We start from the raw sequence: 20420 nt of genomic DNA on the forward strand, positions 1-20420 counted from the left end.
GCTGTAGGGCACGCGCGCACGAATTTTACGAGATGATGCCACACTGCTTGCCAATCTGCACCAATTTCCCGCCTCCCACCCCCGCCGGCCCGGATGGGAGTTTCTGGCCACTCTTGGTCTCGCTGGCCACCTTGGTGTGGCCGATCGGGTGGACACGAGATGGTATTTCATTGTGGTTTTGTCTGTTTATTATGAAAACAACGCTCCTCCCTCCAACCAGGCCGCATCGTACCTCTTCCCCCCAACCACGCATGCTTCCATGGCACCGCGAGTAACATCACAAGTGCCACTCACATCTTGGAGGCCGCCATCTGTCCCTGATGCCCCACCTCCTCGGCTACATCGCCTTCCACCCTCTCCTTCCCTCACTCTGCTTCAGCTACCCTGGCCTCAGACACCCAAACCTACCCCAGGGCCTTTGCACTTGCTGCTCCCTGGCCTGCAAACACCTTAACCCTCTGTGTGACTCCCCTCCTTGCTTCCTTTGAGACTCTGCTCAATGCCACCTCCCCAGATGGCCGCTCTCAGCCACTAAAGCAAACAAGTCCCCTGCCCCAGCGTCCATCACTCTTCCTTGACTTCACTTTTCTCTAGAACACTTTAGTTTTCTTCATTGGCTTTCTACATCCTCTATTCTATCGTATATTCACCTTTTGACTTTTATGGCGCCCTACTACTTTCCTGAGGGCAGGAACATGTGTCCCAGTTTTGTCCCCTACGTCCTCACTGCCTAGAATAGAGCTCAGCATGCACTGGGTGTAAAGCAATAATTATCGCACGAACGAATTAAACGGTCAGCAAGACGGGTGCTGTAGTTATCTCGAACTGTAGCACGGCCCCTAAATACTCCATATTCAGTGGTCAAACTCAACGTTAAGAATTAGGAAAAACAGGCCCACTGGTGTCATTTGGGGCTTGATCAACCCCAAGAACAGGCTTGATTCCCTCATGTCCCGTCTTACACAGGTGGCTGCAGGCCTGGCTTCCAGACGGGCTAAGGCCCTTGGCCCTGTGGCCTGGGGGTGGGCTTGTTGCTGGGGCTGGGGCTTCCGTCCGACCAGGGACGAGGGCGGGGGAGGAACCAGGGATGTGGCCCAGGTGAGGAGAACACAGAGGTGGCCTCAGGACGTGGATGTGGACGGCCAGGAAGGCTTCTTGACCCAGGAAGGCTCTCCTATCCCCCTCTGCCATTCAGCCAGCTTGCCGCAAGCCAGAAATTTATGGCAACTTAAAAAAAAAACAACAAAGAAGAGACTAATGGGGGTGGTGGTGGTGGTGGGGGTGCCGGCAGAAAGGGAGCTGGGGAGGGGGTGGATGTTTTATTGACTTCCTCTTAATTGCTGTAATTAAAAACACGTAAAGAATCTTTTGGTAACGACTTGGCCATTATCCTTAGTTGTTAGCACAGCTGCCTTATTCATTTCTCGTTAGAACCCGGTTCACAGTCCCTCTTTGGGAAGGGGGTGGGTGGGGGCCAGAGGGGGGTCCCATTGGACCCAGCCCTGGAAGGAGCCTCCAAAGGCAGCATCACCCGACGGGTCAAAGCCCTCCGCCCTGGGAGGCAGAAACCTTCGCAAGGGGAGACAGAGGCATCTAGAAAAGCAGCCATTCCCCACCCATCCTTAGATGGACTGGGTAGGCCAGGTGGAAGATGTAAGGAGGCACCGCTCTCAGCACCCTGCAGGTGCACAGTGAGTACCGGGGAGGGAGCACCGCCTTGAATTGTGCGGCCTCCATACCTCACTTGCCTTGCCCTGGCCCCAGCTCGGGGAGCAGATGCGGTGGCTAGGAGTATGCCTGTGGAGGTGGCCAGAGTGAGAAACGTCTGCAAATGCTTATTCCCGGACACCCTCCCTGGTTGGCCGTATGGACAGGAGAAAGGCTTCTCGACCCCGTGGGCGGGGCGCTGTGTGACAGCCGGACAAGATAGGCACTAATATTAGCTTCCATTTTCACACCGAGGAAAGAGGAAGCAAAGGCACAGAGAAGTGAGGTAACTTGCCCAAGGTCACACAGCCAGGGAGAAGTGAGCCTGGATTTGAACTGGGGGTTCGTGGCTCTACCCTACAGTGTGGCGGTAGGCGAGGCAAGGAAAGGTGGGAGGTAGAAAGGCTGGCTGCGGGCCCCTGGGCTGTCTCCTACCTCCTCTGAGCCTCAGTTGCCTCATCTCGAGATGGGGCTCGTAACACGCCTTCCTGCCCCCCTGCCTCTCAGACTTGTCCTGGGAACCCACGGAGGAAAGACGCATGCACAGCCACACCGGAGGAGGGATCCTTGCGGAGGCCCCGCTGTACCTCCCTTAGCATCTCCTTCGGGACGTGAGCTTGACCCCGTGTCTGTGATTGTTCTAAGGGGTCTTGGGGCACGTGCTCACCTTTCCAGGGGGACAGAGGCCACACGTCCTCCTCTATCTGCCCCTGTGCGCCCCCCTGTGCACCTACACCAGGTGCCCAGAGCCCTAAGGCACTCAGGGCGGAGGCTGGGGCTGGAAGCCACACCTGCTGATCCCCGTCCCCACGGCATGGCCGTGTTTTAGGCACAGAAGAACCCGGGATTTACTTACAAGCATTTTCACGCTGGCCGCTGCTGACAGCCAAGAGCGTGTGGCCCCCACCCCGTGTGAGACGGCGTCCATCCTGGGTGGACACAGCACCTATTTGCGGGGCTGTCTGGACACGGGACATGACACTCCAGGGCATCCATGTGATTCCATTTGAACCTTGAGCTTAGCAGGTGATCCCCCCCCTTCCCACCCCCACCCCATTTTGACTTTTCTCCTGACCTCAGGTGGCAGTGTGGTGAGGGGAGTGTTTCAGAATCAGGCAGCCGCGGGTTCAAGTCCTTCTCTGGTACTTCCTCACCGTGTGACGCAGGCGGTCACCTCATGCCCCCCCCTGCCCCCGCCAGCCTTGCTTTTCTCATCCGTGCAGTGGGGGTGGGGGCGCTACCCTGCAGGCTGTGGGATAAGGACGGAGAGAAAAGGGGGCGCGGCCCAGCTCGGCAACAGGCGGGACAGAGCGAGGTTGTGGGTGGGGCTGGTTTCGCCAGGTCTCACCTTCCCCCGCACCCGGGTCCTGGAAGGTGTCTTGAGGAGGGGACAGGTTGGACAGCAGATTCTTCAACTTCCAGAACTAAAGAGCAAGAGTGAGACCCCTCTCCCCGGCCCCAGCTCCCCAAGAGACAAGCGTGTCCAGCAAGGGAGGGGGCGAGAGGTGGGTTTCCCTTCTCCGTCCCGCCGTGGCCACCACGGTTGGGTGAAGCCTTCCTTAACTTGTGAGGAGGGGTGGTTTTCTCAGCTGCCACGTGGAGCTCCCAGGGCTCACCTGACCCCCCTGGCTTTAGGTCCCAGAGGGCTGCAGACAGTGGTTTCTACTTTACGACGCTATGAAACAGAGCGGTTGGGCGCAGTTTGAGGGGCGGGCTCTCAGGGCTGGCCCCGGGAGCCGCAGCTGGTGGCCAGGAAGAGGGTGGACCCAGGCCTCCCCACTCCGTCCGGTGCTTCAGCCCCTTCCAGGTACCCCTTGCTCTCTGCCAGGGACCACCTGTAGCCACCCAGGCACAGCCAGGGAGCAGCGCTGTGTAGCCTGGGGGGGCAACTGTGGGGGCTCCTGAAGCCCAGGGTGACACTTGGCTTTGAGAGGACAGGGATCCCCCCGTGGGGGGCAGTGGAGGGGCGGAGGCTGGGCTGACTGGAGGGTGCAGGTGCCAGCTCACTGCTCTGCCTCTGGCCAGAACAGTGTATGCCATGCACACACACACACACACACACACACATGGATACATGCATGTGCACACGCTTGCACACACGTTCTCGCCCACACACGGCGGCGGGGCGGGGGGCAAAGAAGCAGACCAGTGCAGACAGACACATGTGCACCCTCGTGCATGAGCCCACACTCAGGCACATGCATTTGCACGCACACGGGCCCACACGTGCACGCGCATCTGTCTGGAGGCTGGCTCACGGCCCTGCCCCTGTCCTGCGGGATCCAAGCACTGGCTAAATCAAGCTCCCTGGGAGCCCGCCAGCCGCTGACAGTGCCCTGATCCATCATTTTAATTCAGGGCTTTTCCACTCCTCTGAGTGAGCTGAGTTGCCTTTAGTGCTGATTTATGGAGACAATCCGTCCTCCACTTTTGATTACGGTTGTTTTCCATAATTATTATCAACACTCTTTGCCTCGCTTGAGGTTTTCCTTTTAGATTTCTCTCCCCTACTTCTGTTCAAGTAGCCAGCTCTCTCCTGTGCTAATTCAGAGGCGAGCCCCTGTAGGCTCTGGATGAGAAGGTGGCCTTTTTTTTTTTTTTTTTAAATTTCAAGGCCGACTAAAGCTTTCCATATTCCCATGTCCCACTGTGCAACCTTGGACCTCTGCCCCTGGAAGAGCCCAGAAAGAAAACAGCCCATAATGAGGCTCATTTCTGGCATACAGCAGCTATTTTAGGATGGGTGGGCAGGACTGGGAAGGTGACACCGAGTCTCAGGGGGAGGGTGTTGGTTGGTGCTTCCGGGGCCCTGGTCCCTGAGATGCCCTTGGGGTCTTTTGAAGCTGCCTTCTCTCCTACCATTTGAAAAAGTCCTTCCAGTGACTGGGGGCGGGGTGGGGGGGCTTGGAGGGACCGACCACTTTGCCGTCTGCTCACCTGGCTCCTCCAGGAACCCTGACTTGTCATCTGCCCTCTCCCTCTTAGAGTCATGGTGCCACCATGAGGCATCTCCCTGAGGATCATGGGACCCGCTTGCTGTGACTGCTCCAGGGCTGAGCGAATTGGAGGAGGGAAAGATTAAGGTCATGGTGGGGGGGCGCCAGGAAGTCTGCCAAAAAGACTGTAAGTAGCCGGAGAGGGGGTCCATCATGAAGACCCCCCGTGTGAGGCCCAGCCAAGCCCAGAGGAGGCCCATGAACCAGGTGGTAGGGCCCGTTTTAAAAAAGCAGCAGCTGGTCCCACGTAAACGGAGTTGAACTCAGAGCCGGCAGACGTGTGCTGCTGAGCGGTGTGGACTCGCCAGCTCCCGCCAGCTCCGTCAACCGTAGAGTGAGGGCTCACGGATACGCAGGAAGGGCCGCCACGAGGACCCAGTGAGCGTGGGAGGCTGCGGTCGGGATCTGGCTCTGCCCAGAGCGTGGTGGCGGGTGAGGACCCTGCGGGCCCTTTCCCGCTTCGTGCCCCACCCTGCCCCAAGTCGCCCGCTGTACTTACAGGCCACCTGGACCTCGGTTTGCCGCTGCAGCAGGGCGCCCATCCGGTTACGCACGATGCAACGGTAGAAGCCCGCGTGGGTGCGGTCCAGGCTGGTGATCATGTACCTGGGGGGAGATGGGACAGCCAATGAGCGAGTCAGGCAGGTGCAGGGATGTGCCCGTCAGATGGGATCGCAGGGCAAAGTCGCCAGGTCAGCGTCTTCCTGAATGAAGAGTACCAGGGGGAGCTCTGGATCCTCTGGCCAGGTCTTGGGAGTCGGAAAGGGCCTCGTCAACAGCAAAGTCCCTCCCGAAGGCAACCAGACTTTTGCTCAGGTGCCTAGGAAGGAGCCTGCATTTTCCCAAGGACAGGAGGTGCTACGCCTAAGCCCTTGACCCTGGCTGTGACCAGGCCTCCCACCGGGAGACGTCAGGGATGCGGGAGGTTGCCGTCCTCCCTTGCCTGTGACTCGCGCGACTGAGAAAGGTGGGGGCATTCTCTTTTGGCCAGGCCCAGGACTGTACTAAATATTAGTGGAAATGGATGGGGGTGACAGAGGCAGGGAAGTTTACATGCTTCCCCAGATGCTTTGCATCGTTCCATTGTTAAAGTTAGCCCCACTGCAGCTTTGTGGAGGGAAAAGGCAGAGTCTTCTGAGCAGGACAGACTGGATTTCTGTATGAGTGGGCCCTGAGGCCAGGATGCATGAACCTGAAGAGCTGCTCTGGGAGCACATGACTGGTTCAAAGAGCAGCAGGGTCTGGTGTTGGGGGAGAGGTGGCTGGAGAACAGGTACGTGCCGATCTGGCTGAGAGGCGGGGCGGATGCAAGGCCAGGTCGGGACAGGAACTTCTGGCAGGCAAGACATGGGCAGGTGGTGCTCTCTGGGGTGGGTGGGGCTAGCTGTCCTGACACCCCCTCTGTGATGACCTTTCCTGTCTCTGGGCAACAAATGGCCCAGTGGGAACCTCAGAGGATCAAGGGGCTTGTGCCTAGAACATCTCCATCCTTGCGTGTGCTAGGGCTTACCCAGACTTGGTGGACAAGCTCATTGTCCCTTGTCCTTGGGATATGCCAATGCTGGCACGGACCAGTAACACTTAAAAAAATGGGGCTTGATATAAAACTGTCAAGTTTTTACTTTGTCGAGTAAGATCATTAAAACCAACCAACCAAAAAGCAAACAGACAAACAATCAACCAACCAGAAACCCAAAAAAAGCAAGTAAGAAAAAAAAAAGATAATATTAAAAAGTGCCAGGTTGGGGGAGAAAAATAAATAGAACTGGTCAGCATTTTCTCTAAAAGGGACATTTTGAGGTCATCGAGAAGAAACGTAATCTCAGCATAAAAGCAATTTTAACAAATTTTAAACTTAAATCTTACGCAAAGCCCGCTAGCTTCACACTCCTTGTCGTATGTGAACAGAGGCACCCAGGAGTGGGTCTGCATTCGAGTGTCGTTCACTTAATCCTAAGGAGGGGGTACTTTTACCGGCACCCCCATTTTACAGGTGGGGAAACTGAGGTTCAGAAGTGTTTCATCACTGACAGGCAGTCTCACAGGTGCTAAGAGGCAGGGCCAGGGTCCCACAGAGCCTGCCCGGCTCTAAGCTCAGCTGTAAGCCAGTTCAACACGGACACCATATTCCAAGGGGCCCCCCTTCCATCCGGGGACTGCACGAGCCCCAGACTCACGGATGGGTAGGTGCCGAGCTCGCTCTGGCTCTGGCTGTGGCTCTGCAGCATGATTCAGAACCTTCTGGCTGTCCAAGCCTCTTATCTCTGCCACCGGCTGCAGTTCTTATCTGTCCCTCGCTACTGTGCACGGAGTGATGATGGGGAGATATCAGGCGCCCAGGCTCTGGCAAATTCCCCGTTCTCCTTCCACCCCGTCCTCAAGCCCATCACACTCTTGCTCGCCTCTGCTGCGGGGAGGGGAGACAGCTTTGGGCAAACTGTTTGGGTCTCGAAAACGATGGGGTGACCTGAGAAGAAAGATGGAAGGCGAGATTGGCTGGAAAAGCTCTCTATCTTTGAAAATGGAATCAGATATTATTTAAAAGGCTCCAGGGAGAGGAAAATGAACAGAAATGGCCAGCAAGCTAACAAAAAGATGCTCAACCTCTGTCACAATGAAAGTCCAATCAAAACAAGACAACATTCACATATCACACGGCCAGAGACTCTCATGCTTGATCATGTGCAAGGTTGTCAAGAGTGGGGGGCGGGGAGGTGTACCCTCAGATTGGCCGGTGCAAGTGCAGAGTGGCCCAGCCTTTAGGGCAAAATCTATCAAAATGAGAACAGGCAAAGCACCGAGAGCTGGCCCTTTAGATATACTGCAAAAATGTGGCAAAAAACAGGTATGAGGATGTTCACCGTGGCATTGCTTATAATGGCAGAGATAACCACGCAATCAGAAGCACCCTAAATGTCCACCAACAATGAATGGATCAGTTAACGAGTTAACGATGCCGCGGCCGGGGAATAAGCAAGAACACCTGTAGGAGACAGAATGGTGTCCGACTCGCACAGAGCGTGGAAAGGACGTCGAAGCTGCAGAGGGGGAGACGTTTATGGAACTAACAACACGAGGAAGGAAGAAGTCAATCAGTGTCACGGCTGACTGCTAGGGACAAGGGAGGTATCGGATGGTTGCCACTCTTGGTAAAGCTGTTGTTCACGGACACAGGCTACCAAACCCTCAGTTTAATGTTTAGGATCATGCAAATTGGCCCAATAAAAATAATTTTAGTTTCTGGACCAAAAAAAAAAAAAAAGAGAATAGTGTAAATGGTACAATACCATGTGGGTAAATGAAATTTGTATATTCATATATACAAATGTATATTTGGATACATGGGACATATATTTGGATACATGGGATCACGAGTACATAAATTGTATATATGTGCATATACATCGTACATGGACATAAGCTTCGGAGACGGATATGTGTTCTCTCCCTTTTGAGAGCAGTGCTGGGGAGGGGGAGAGAGGGAAACTTCTACTTCCCCATTTTATGTCTTTCGACGCCACCGGAATTTTCTTTATCGTACGCATATATGGCTTTTATCTTAAAAATAAAATGTAAAAACGCACTTGGAGCATATAATTTAAGGATACATTATAAAAGAGACACCAGGGACTCATTGGATGTGGGTTTGTTTGCCGATGTCAGTGATGCGTAGTGAAGTTTAAACTTTAATGGAAGTGGATTTCTGCAGAAGGCTCTGTGTCCATTTGCGTCCGCCGGGAGCCCCCAGGGCCCAGGGAAGGTCGACTGGCGGCAGGCCTGCCCCTCCCCCGAGGCCAGAAGAGGAGCACTGGCCCTCGACCTCCCTCTTGGTCCCTCTGTAGTTGAGGCCACGCTCCCTGGCCCCTGCGGAGTGGGGTTCATTGTGCGTCCTCTCCATCCTCCGGCTTCCTTCTCCTCCCGCCCGGGGGACCTATTTCTGGCTGGTTGGCAACATTATTTAAAGTAACAGTTCCGCCCACTGCCTTTCCTACCAGGGAAACCCGCTCCACTCCACCCCAGTTCCAGCTCCCGGTCCCCCTGCCTCCCAGGCTCCCAGGCTGGCCAGCACCTCAGCATGCGAATCCAGCGTGCTGGACGGTACGTAGCCTTGATAATGACAGTGGCAGTGACCGCTGTCCCCGAAATGCTCCCTCCCGGGCCCTCGGGAGACACGACGCCCACAGCTCCGTCTATCCCACCCACCTGCTGCCGCTGGCCTGGCAGGAAGTGGATGAGCCCAGCCCTGTCCAGGAACAGGGGGATGGGTGGAATGCCCTGTCTAGGACGGCCCACATCTGATCTCCTCTCAAGGGAAGCATGGCGTTGAAGAAAGCACCAGAGCTTCTGACTCAGGGAAATGTAGGTTTGACTTGCCCCTCTGCTCTTTCTTTTTTAAGTTTATTTATTTTGAGAGAAGGAGAGCAGGGGAGGGACACAGAGAGAATCCCAAGCAGGCTCTGCACCGTGAGGGCACAGCCCAACTCAGGGGCTCAAACTCACCAACTGGTGAGATCATGACCTGAGTCAAAATCAAGAGTCAGACGCAGGGCACCCAGGTGTTAAGCGTGCGACTTCAGCTCAGGTCACGATCTTACTGCTCTCGTGGGTTTGAGCCCCGTGTCAGGCTCTGTTCTGACGGCTGACGGCCTGGAGCCTGCTTTGGATTCTGTGTCTCCCTCTCTCTCTCTGCCCCTACCCTGCTTGCGCTTTCTCTCTCAAAAATAAACATTAAAAAATTGGAAAAAAAAAGAGTCAGACGCTTAACCGACCGAGCCACCCCAGCGCCCCACCTCTCTGCTCCTTCTTAAGAATGTGTGCTGAGCAAGTTCTGGAACCTTGCGAGCCTCGGTTTTCCCATCTGTAAAATGGGGACAATGATGGCCGACTTTGATGGGCTCCTTATAAGAGGCCCCAGACATAATTGCCAGGCATATGGCACGTGCTGTACTAATGCTTGTCCAATGAGGGAGCAGGTGTATGAGTCACTGGTGGGGAGTGGAAGGTATGGGGTGAGGTGGAGAGGTTCCAGGAGGGAGACAAGGAGGGTGTTGCAGAAACCCCCCACCGGAGTGAGGATCCATTAGGGGCTCCCCACCAAGCATCAGGAGAGCACAGATTCCCTTGTCCGGCAAATTCTTTGGCTTCGCCCATGGACGTGTGAACCCCAACCGTCCGCAGCTGCCCATGAAGGATCTGTCATGCCCCCTTGGTCACCTAATCCTCTTTACTGGTAGAGGGGCTACACCTCAGTCCCTTGGCTGCCAGTAGAGGATGTGACCTCCTTTTCTGCCTCCTCGGGACACCGAGGACAGTGAGAGAATGACAGCTCCCCTTCCAAACCCTGTTCCTCTCAGCCTCCTGACCCCAGTGAGGTTCTTGCCACCAGCCTGACCTCCCAGCCTCCCGGTCACCTCTGTTTGTGTCCTCTGGGTTCGGGGACCTTAGCCTGGTTCCTCTGGGGATGAACAGCAGGGAGTAGGTAAGTGGCATCCCTTCTTGGCTGACCTGCCAAACTTCATTCTCCCTCCCATCATGACAAAGAGTGGCAGGTGCGTGGCTCCAGGGGCCGGAGAACACCTGGAATCAGCCACCTCGAGGCCCCCTCGAAGGACCACTTATTTATTGATTTATTATAGGACATACGTGCCCAGGATTCAGAATTCAACGAATAAAAGAAAAGGCACACCGGAAACGTCTCTCTCCTCTGTGTTCCCCAGCCACCCATGGCTCCCAGCTCCGCACACGCACAGCCACAGCCACTAGTTTCTCGGGCACCTGTCCAGAACGTCTTCATGCAATTGCAAGCAAATGCCAACCCACGATCCTTCCCCTCTCCAGCAGGAGACTCGGCCTCCAGGAGGCTGTTTAGCTCCTTGCTCTGTGCATGTGACGAGATCTTTCCGTAGTAACCGCACTCAGAGCTTCCTCAGGCTTCCTGACAGTGGCCGAGCGGCAAGTGGCGAGGAAGCTTTGCTTTGTCCCAGTCGGATGGTCAAAGGGAGCAGGCGGGGGAGAGAGGGCCTTGGGGCAGGGCTGGGGTGGAAAGAAAGGACGATGCAGCACGAATCCACATGGTTCTTCTTGCCCCTCCGAGTGTCCTGACTTGGCCCGCGGGACCCGCCGGCTCAGTCCAGTCCACCCACAGGAAGAGATGAGCTCGGGGTGGAGGGCACACGGGCATGCGGGGAGGAGCCGGGACAGATAGATGGATTTTCAGAGACACGAGATGGGCAGGGAGAAAATAACCACCTAACAAATGTGGCATCTTCTCCGGCATCCAGGGAAACACACGATGCCCTTTCTGGTTCGAGTCCTTGAGTGTCACGGTTGATATTTAAAATGATTCTTACTCGCATTAAATAAGATATTTCAATTCCACGAAGCTGTCAGCAGCTGATGCGGACACCAGAAGTAATAGGCACGCTCTCCTTGTATTGTCCTCGTTAATAAATCAGACGCCTCGAGAGGCACGCGGCGATGCTCACAGGGACGAAGGGGGTGTGTGTACACGCGCACACGTGTGCACGCACACGCACGGCGCACACTCACCCAGGCACACACGTGTGCCTCCGCCCACGTGCACACGGTCACACCCACATGCATGCACGCTCACGTATACACGTGCAAAGTTGTGTGCACACAAGCACACTCACGCAACCTCCGCACAAACTCACACACACGTGTGCGCGCACGCCCGGCACAGGAACACTCACGCACACACCCGTTTGCGTCCAGGCACATACGCACCCTGCACACGCCCACGCCCGCCTGTGCACGCTCACGCAAGGCACACAGTGCCTACACGGGTACACAGGCACACCCACACGTGCACTCAATGCACGCACAGGTGCACACGCTCCCACACGGATGCATACTCATGCACTGTTGCGCGCACACCCGCCCACGCTCACGGCCACACTCTCACGCACGTGGGCAACACTCCCAGGGTGAACCCACGTCCAGCCACTCCCATCCGAGGTCACCCGGGGCAAATCCACCCTGCTCGGGTACAGGCCACTCTCCCTGTCATGCTGAGGCCACGGGCACTCCGGGCTGCCTCATTCAGTAAGCTCTTCGCCCGACATGGGGCTTGAACTCACGACCCCGACATCAAGAGTCACATGCTCTACTGACTGAGCCAGCCAGGTGCCCAGGGCTGCCTCATTCAGATGCGCTCAGGACACCCGGATGTCCGTCGTGGACACGCACGCTCTCTCCCACCAAACCGCGTCTTCTAGATTCCTGGTAGCCCCTGGGGACACCAGTGTCTGGTCACTGATCCCTTGGCGCTAGGGCTTTCTTCTCCAAAGACACCGTGTGTGGCGAGGCTGGAAGGGGAGGGAACAGCAGCACTGAGGTTTGGGGCAAACAGACCCCCCGGCCGTGCCCCGTCCCTAGGCTCCCCCGCGAAAGGTGTGGGCTCTCTGTGACTTGCCCGCTAGGCCTCCGCATCCACAGGGCGGTCAGCGGGGACCGCAGGAGTCACCACAGATGGCCAAGGGGACAGGCTGTGGGGATAGCGGAGTGCGGCTGAGCCCTGGGGACCCAGGCGTCCTTCCCTCTTCCCAGGGGCTTCTGGGCGACGGGAGAGGCAGCGGGTCCAGGTGTGCGTGCCCGTGTGTGTAGAGTGTGTGTGCGGGCACACGCCCCCACCCCTGCCTGCAGTGGGGAGACAGCTGGGGCTCCAAGCGCTGGCCACTGCAGCGGGCTACCCGTGGGCCCGACATCGTGGGTTTGCTTTTGCACAGATTCCTCAGGAAAGAAAGCAAAACCCTGTGCAGAATGATTTAAAGGGAAAAGTACATGTACCAGGAAATAGATAAGAGTGATGTACCATTTTATAATTAACACAATTAGCGACAGGATAAAAAGTGTCACGTATTTAACATATATCAACGCAGCTAATGCTCGTGATGCTGTGGGACGCTCGTGCTAATAGGAAGCTCGGTTAAAGGATGAGAAAACCGAGCCCAGAGTAATGAAGTAACCTGCCCCAGGTCACACAGCGAGCCAGTACCTAGTACATAGGGACAGTCTAGGATAGAGAGAGGCTGAGCCTCACCTGGACGCTTACCCAATACTTTGGGGTCTCTCATTTCTGGGGTGTGCTTTGAAGAAGGCAGTTGTGACTATCTACAGTCCGCCCCTTACACACAGAGAGACGGCTGACGGAGGGGACAGAGAATTTGGTCTGCAGCACCCTTACAGAGAAAGCAGGTGCTGAGTACCGACTGGCCGGTCCGGTATCAGGGGAGACCGAGGGGCAGGGGGCGGGACTGCTCAGGAAAACTCTTCAGTGGGCCTTTTGGCTTTTGGTTATGGAAGGGGCTCAGGTAGGAGAGGCACCAGGAACACAGCTCAACTGTTCTGTATGATGCACTCACTGGGCATGTCGTTTTCCCTCTGGCAACAGCCTGAAGGATCTGGAATTCACGGGCAAGTAGGGAGGAGAGAGAGAAAGAGAGGAAGAGAGAAAGAGAGAGAGAGAGAGAAAGAGAATGAGATGGTGGGGTGGGGAGAGAAACAGAGACACAGGGAGAGACAGGGACACACACACACACACACACACACACACACACACACACACGCAGAGGCAAGAGTTACCCCCGCACAGGAAGCAGACGATCCTGAGGACGACTGGCCCCGGGAGGATGATGCCAGGAAGATACACCCCGTGGCGAGGGCTGTCAGGGCAAATTCAGGAACAGTGATTTATGCTCTATTTTAAGCGCTTTCTGTCCTGTGCTGTAATTCCCCTCCCACATCCTCGGTAAGAGTGTCGCGCCCAACTGGCTTCTGCTACTGGCACTCTGGGGAAGGAAGGGAGCCGTGTGCTCAGGCCGGGGGAGGGGTCGCCCTTTGAAGGGAGGCGGCAGCCTCAGGGGGAGGTTTGAGTGAGGAGGTTTGAGTGAGGAGCAGGAGCAGGAGAGGTGACTGCGAGGCCCAGGCCAGGTGAGCATCCTCCCCCGCCCAGGGTCCTTGGAAGGCGTGAGACGGTCATGTGGATGTTCGCATAGTGGAGGACTCGGGTACGGTGGGTGCCCCCCGCCACCCGGAGGACTGCAGAGTGGAGGCTGTCACAATAGACAGAAGAGGCCCCCTGACTCTGACTACAGAATATGGGGGAGATGGACGCTGGGCCACTCATCCCTTCCTGCCTCAGTGCATCCCCCCCCCTGCGGGCACACGGGGGTGGCTGGAACCCCGGAGCGCTGGGTGGCAGTCAGGGGGCAGCCAGGACTTACATCTGCAGGCGTCTGCAGCACCCGCAGCCTGCAGGGACCGGGCTGGGCACAGGGGCTCAGGAAGACCCCTGCCTCCGGGAAGTGGAAAGATCCCCTCTGGTCCCGCTCTCCAGCTCTCCCAAACTTCTGGAAGTTTCTGATGAAAACGGGCCGCCCCTCGCCTCTTCACGTGCAGCCCCTCAGCCCACAGGGTTCCTCTCTGCTTCCAGCCAGGATTGTAACAGCCGGTCTTAAGGGTTAACCCACTTCAAGGTAACACACTCCTTGCCTGCTGACCTAAGGTCCTTCATCTGTAACACAGCTAATTTACTTTCTTTTGAGATTTGCAGACCATTGGCCTTGGGGAGCGAAGGATCAGAACTTTTTCAGGCCACAGAGGCCAGCCAGTCTGATGAAGCCGCCTTGACTTTCTGATTAGTGCAGCAATCTTTTAGCAAAATGTTTTTCTTTTTTAAGGGCACACCAATGACTTTACTGACCTCCCTCTGTGCATCTGGAGACCCTGACCTCCTCTGCAGAAAGAACAGAGCACTTGTGCACATCACCAGGCTCTCTTGCACAGTCCCCCTCCCACACCCCAGGCATCAAAGATCTAGAACTTCTTGTACAACCTCTGAGCACCGAGATAACTCTGTAGCTGGCATCATCGAGTCTGCACATAATCAAGAAATGTCACAGACCGCTGTACTCCCTTAGCTGATTAAAACCCTTTAAAAATCTCTGGGGCCAGGCAGAGAGCTTAGAGTTGGACTTTGGATAAGAATCCAACTTGCTGGCCTCCTGAATAAGCTCATATTCCTTTTCAGTCAAAACTGGTCTCTTGGCGGGCACTTGGGTGGCTCAATTGGTTGGGCGTCCAACTTAGGCTCAGGTCACGATCTCATGGTTCATGAGTTCAAGCCCTGTATCGGGCTCTGTGCTGACAGCTTGGAGCCTGGAGCCTGCTTCGGATTCTGTGTCTCCCTCTCTCTCTGCCCCTCCCCCCACTCGACTCTTTCTCTCTCTCTCTCTCTCAAAAAATGAATAAACAAAAAAATTAATTAAAAACTGGTCTCTTGGATATTGGCTTTTTGAGCAACAGGCAGCCAAACTCGGTTTTTCGGTAACAGGATGTCCCTTCCAGGAAGCCTTCTCGAACACCCTCTGGGTTGTCCCAAATCTGGTGCATTTGTCACAACTTAATGTAATGTCCTATGTACTTGCACGTGTCTCCCTGAGGCCACATCTTGTATGCTGTCCCATGTCCCCCGTGCACCATGGAAGGCCAAATAATGCCCCCCCCCCGCCCCCCGCCAAAGATGTCCACATCTGAATTCCCAAAGCCCACGAGTATGTCACCTTCTAGGATATGATGGTTGAATTGGGTCCCCCCAAAAAGATGTGTTGACATCCTAACCCCAAGGGGCGCCAACCACACCACGAGCTAGAAGAGAGCCATGAAATGCATTTCCCCCGGAGCCTTCAGGGAGACGGGCCCCGCGGACACCTTGATTTCAGACTTCCGGTGTCCAGAACTGAGAGAGAATCAAGGTCTGTTGTTTCAAGCCCCCTGGCTTGTGGCACTTTGTGACAGTACCTCTGGCAAGCTCACATGCAGCAGGGACTCGGCAGCTGTGATTTACTGAAGGACCACGAGCCACGGACATCTATCTCGGATTACTCGCTGGGCCTGACGTGATCCCAAGGGTCCTTCTGAGAGGGCGATGTGAGAAGGACAGCAGAAGCTGGAGGGGTGCAGGGCCGACAGCCAAGGGATGCAGGCGGCCTCTAGAAGTCGGAAAAGGCGAGGAAAAGAGTCTCTCCCCTCCCGCCTCCAGCAGGACCGGCTGCTCGCATAAGGCACAGCGTGTGGGCTTGTGCAACCACTTTCTTGTTTTGTTTTTTTAACTTTTTTAATATTTATTTTAGAGACAGAGAGAGCACAACAGGGGAGGGGCAGAGAGAGCCTGAGACAGAATCCGAAGCGGGCTGTAGGCTCTGAGCCGTCAGCAGAGAGCCCGACGCAGGGCTCGAACCCATGAACCCTGAGATCATGACCTGAGCCAAAGCCGGATACTCAACCGACGGAACCACCCAGGTGTCCCTACAACCACGGATGGTTCGTTTAGAAAGCAGAGGACCCTCTGCAGAGCCTCCCGTCCCTGTCCTGGCGTTCCTGCTACCTGTGAGCCCCATGTGTGGTCCCGAACCTCCCTGCTCTACCAGGAGAAGCCACGATGTTCGATGCTCGAATTGATCTCAGGAACTGTGGTCAATGAGACGGCTGGTGGCATTATTGAGCTGGAGGCTGTAACACTGTGACAGCCCTGGCTTGAGTTGGCCGGGGATGGTGCTGTCCGCCCCGGGACCTTCTGGGCCAATTAACTGCTCTCGAGGAATAAGGAAAAGCACTTCATTAAAGGCTGGCATCAGCAGGGTGGTTCTCACAGACATGGAGCAAGAAGACAGGTGCGGGGGGAGGGAGGTCTGAAGTGGCCACACTGTCACCACGGGGAGATTAAGCAGGGACCGCCCCCCCGCCCCCAACAATGATAAGAGCATCCAGTTCCCAGCAAACACTGGACGTACATTATCTGGCTCACCTCCGCGTTTACTGCAGGGAGAAGGGACTCCTGTCCCGTTTCATAGCCAGGGACCTGGGCTCAGAAAGGTTGAGCAAGTCACCCGAGGTCACCCAGCTAGAGGGCAGCAAAGCGACATTCAAAGTCAGGCCCACCTGAATCCAGGCATGTCCCCGCCCCACGTCTGCCCCTGACCCGGTGCCCTGGCTGGGTAGCGGGCACATCCCAGAGCGAAATGCCTCCCCGGGAGCTGCCCAGACCTGTCCTGCCCCAGGAGCCCCGCAGAGAGAATCCTCTAAGAGCCAAGAGTAACAAGATGTGGGATCGTTGTTGCAAAGACTGGGGCGGGACACTATTATTACCGGGAACAGACAGAAAGGAACAGAGAAGGCACAATCTGCGTTCAAGGAGTTCAAACTTGCAGACAATTCAGTGTGGATTTTTAAAAGGTGACTGGGAAGGAAGGAATCCTGAGGCTTGAGGGGTGCCAGTGTGGCTACTGGAAAAAAAAAAAAAAAAAAAGAAAAAGGAACAACAGAAAAAGGCAAGAAGTGTGGCCTGTCTTCTGCTTACAGTGATGCTCTGGAATTTCCCCCCATGGCTACTTCTCCTTCGCAGAAAAGGAGGCTCCTTTGTCCTGGGCTTCTGGCATCTGGCAGAAATTCCTTAGGGGCCTTTTTTTTTTTTTTTACACCTAGTAACAGGCTGCATGGAAATCTGGCCTCAAGGAGCCAGACTGCTTGTGCTCTGTGGCCAAATCGTAGAGGGCTGGGCCAAGCAGCCTCTTCGCTCTGTCTGGGACTCCCCAGCCTCTCAGGTGCACAGAGTGAGGCCGTCTATTTTAATGGCAGAGAAGCGGCCTCCTAATTAGACCTGCCGGCCGGGCGGGAGGGAGGGCCCCTCAGAAGCCTTCTTCCTCCACGCTGCAGGGACACATCGGGGAAACATCCGAGCCTCACTGCAGTTTAGCATTTGCCCACGCGTGACTCATCCATAAGAAACACCGGGTAAACGTACAGAACCACAGCCCCGCCCCGCCCCCCAAAGCACCCTCTGCTTACCTGCCCCTGTCTGGTCTGACAGCTTTCCTTTCCATCTCAGACACCGCTCCCTCCCGCACCTCACAAAAACTCGGGACCAGCAAGCTTCACAAGCCGGCTGCGGGCCTTTTCTGAGGCCGAGTGTCAGATTTATTGTAGTATTTACGCATTTCTCACCCACGGAACGCGCGGGAGACCGTGCGAGCGCCTTCAGTAGGCTGCTCTCTTTTGTTTCGTGTGTCCCTAATGAAGTTTTTGAAGGTCGTTCCCTCGCCCCCATTTTCCCCATTAGCCTGTGGTTTTTACTGCACGATTTTGCACGGCGGGGCGGTTTTTACACGTGAACAGAACTGATTGCCAAGCGCTTCACATGGTGTCTGACGCTTGGGAACCACTCAAGAAACGCGTCCGGATGTGTTTCCTGTTACCGTGAACCGTTCCACCCGGCCTGGAGTGCCCACTATGTGCCAGGCACTGGGTTAGTGTGAGCAGCGGGCACGGCGGTAAGAACAGTAAGACCGTGAGTCTGTGGTGTTGTGCTCCCGTCAGCCACTTGTGTTTAGACGAAGATGTTTCTGCCACCGTCATACCCTGCTTGGAAATGCATGGCTCCCCAGTTCTACTCTGAGTCCATTCTGTACCCATTGCTACCTGCCAAGACAATGTGCGGCTCCTGGGAGCTAAACATTGGCCCCTGGGCATCTCTGAGTCTCAGAGAACAGAAGTGAATAGGGACTTGCTCGTCTTTGAGCAGGAGGGACTTTGTGAGGGCCCCTTTAACCACCACAAGGGATAAGGGCTAATTCGCACCGAGGAGGCGGGGTGCACGTGTGTTAGAAGCACTAATTTGGAGGGGGGGGCTCTAGATGGGCACTGAGTGCGGGCGATGGTGTGAACCCTGCCAGGCTCTGCCCAGCTGAGCCCTGCTCCCTGGCCTTCACCAGGCTCCTGATTTCCCCAGGCCAGATGTTTGTGGGATTAATGAATGTTGATAAGGCTGGAGGATGAACCACAGTCTCCCCGGGGGTCCCTGCAGCTTGCCTGGGCGGGTCAGGTGGAGGGAAGCTGGGAGGAGGCCTCCCCGGCCATCCTGAGTGCCTGCTGCTGGGTAGTGCGGCAGGGCGGGGAGGGGGGCACGTGATGAGATGCCCACTGGGTTCCTCGGGCGGACCTGCTTCAAGGTCACGGCTGATGTTCTACCTGAGGCAAGGCTTCACTGCATGTCTCCTCTCCGAGTCCCAAGGCTCAGGCACCGGGCAGGGAAAGCGTCTGAGTCCTGTGCCCTCCCCCAGCTCCTGGCTCTGGGTTATGTCTCCCCCTGTGAGAGTCGTGGCTGCCCTCCCGCCAAGATCAGAAACCTGCACCCAAACAACCAGTGGGGTCGAACGCCGCGCTGGGGGCTTTGGGGCAAAGGCTGTGAGCGCTGGTGGGCACTGGTGGAGGAGGAGGGTTTTTGACGGTCAGTGTATGTGTGACCTTGGGCCAGTTGTCTGACCTCTCTGTGCTTCCACGTCCTCGTCTATAAGACAGAGGTAATGATAATACTAATTAGTAACAATAATATAAACCAGGCGCTATCTTAAGTGCTTTGTATTACGGTATTGCACTCGTCCCTCATTAGCTACTCTGTGAGGTCAGAATCCATTTTATCCAAATTTGGCAGATGAAAAAAAGCTGAGGAAACCAAGGCACAGAGAGGTTAAGTAATCTGCCCAAGATCACACAGCAGGTGGCAGAGCCCCAGGAGGCTGCCTCTAGATTTTGTGCTCTTAACCATCACGCTGTAGTCCCTCCCTGCGGGCACACTGTGAGGGTGTCATGAGATGGGACCTGGAAAGGACTTAGGACAGGGCTGTACGTGAGGTGTGCCACAGCTCGCTAAGAGCTGCCACGGGGGTTATTAATGTTATTATTTTTCACCTAGCCATCTGTCCCGCGAGGAGGGAGCACTGCCCTCGGCCCTCTCTAACAGCCCCCAAACCCGGCGCCCGAAGCCCACTCTTCCCCGTCAAGTCCTTGCCCAGCAAGCCAGTCGGGGAAGCAGTGGCAAGGTCGGGGCTCCGTGGCGTCTCATGTTAGGAGCTGTGGTGGTAGATGCCCTGAGCCCTGGGGCCCTGAGACACCTCTCCTCCCCATCCTCGTGAACACCTGCTCAGACCTCAGGCAGCTAGCTCTGCAAACAATCCCACCGGCCCCGACTTTTCTGGCCTTTGTCCAGCATGACTCACTGTCATCTCTGCCCGTTCCCTTTGGGTTTTCCAAAGTCACCCTCGGAGGTGACTTCAGGGAAACTTAGTGGGGGAACCAGGCCAGAACTGTGTTAATGAGGCCCTGAGGACCCGCCTGTGAGCTGCCATCTGGAAAAGGTAATCCGTGCCGACTGCCAGGCACCGGCCGGATCTGAGTGGAGGTTGGGAGACTCGAGAGCACGGCCCTAATATTTTGCAATGGCTCCAATCCCAGGCTGCCCTTGTGACTTGCTTTCACCAATAGAATCTGGTGGCACATTCCAAAGCCCAGGCCTCAAGAGCCTTGCAGCTTCTGTATTCACCTCTCAGACCACCAGGCCCCCAAGACCACTAGGCCATGAAGGATGGTAAGCCACAGGAAGAAAGGCCTGTACCACAGCTGTCCAGCCCAGCCCAGCCCAGGCCAGCCCAGGCCAGCCCAGGCCAGCCCAGCCCAGCAGATGGCCAGCAGAGAAATGATAAACCATGGCTGTTTAGCCAGGAAGTTTTGGGGCGTTTTTCTGGGCAGCAATAGGTAACTGACTGGAGGCTGGGGCCGGGAGCAGGCTGGGCATGCTCCTGTGGGCAGAGGCTCCCCAGCTCTGTATGGTTCCCTAGGGGTCAAGGGTAAAGGAGCAGGTGC

General features: G+C 56.0%; 1 protein-coding gene across 3 annotated transcripts in view; it reads right to left on the minus strand.

The window, feature by feature from the left end:
- The window catches only part of SDK2 (sidekick cell adhesion molecule 2), a 264330-nt gene that overhangs the window by 104637 nt on the left and 139273 nt on the right, over positions 1 to 20420 (minus strand). For 2 of the 3 annotated variants that reach the window (XM_042914557.1, XM_042914556.1), the window contains exon 3: positions 5203 to 5309. In XM_042914557.1, coding sequence (XP_042770491.1) covers positions 5203 to 5309 — 107 coding nt within the window. Of the gene's footprint in view, positions 1 to 5202; positions 5310 to 5895; positions 6001 to 20420 lie in introns of those variants that run through there. The other variant, XM_042914558.1, reaches the window with a different exon arrangement.

Source organism: Panthera leo, chromosome E1 (assembly GCF_018350215.1).
Source record: "Panthera leo isolate Ple1 chromosome E1, P.leo_Ple1_pat1.1, whole genome shotgun sequence".
NCBI classification, from domain to species: domain Eukaryota; kingdom Metazoa; phylum Chordata; class Mammalia; order Carnivora; family Felidae; genus Panthera; species Panthera leo.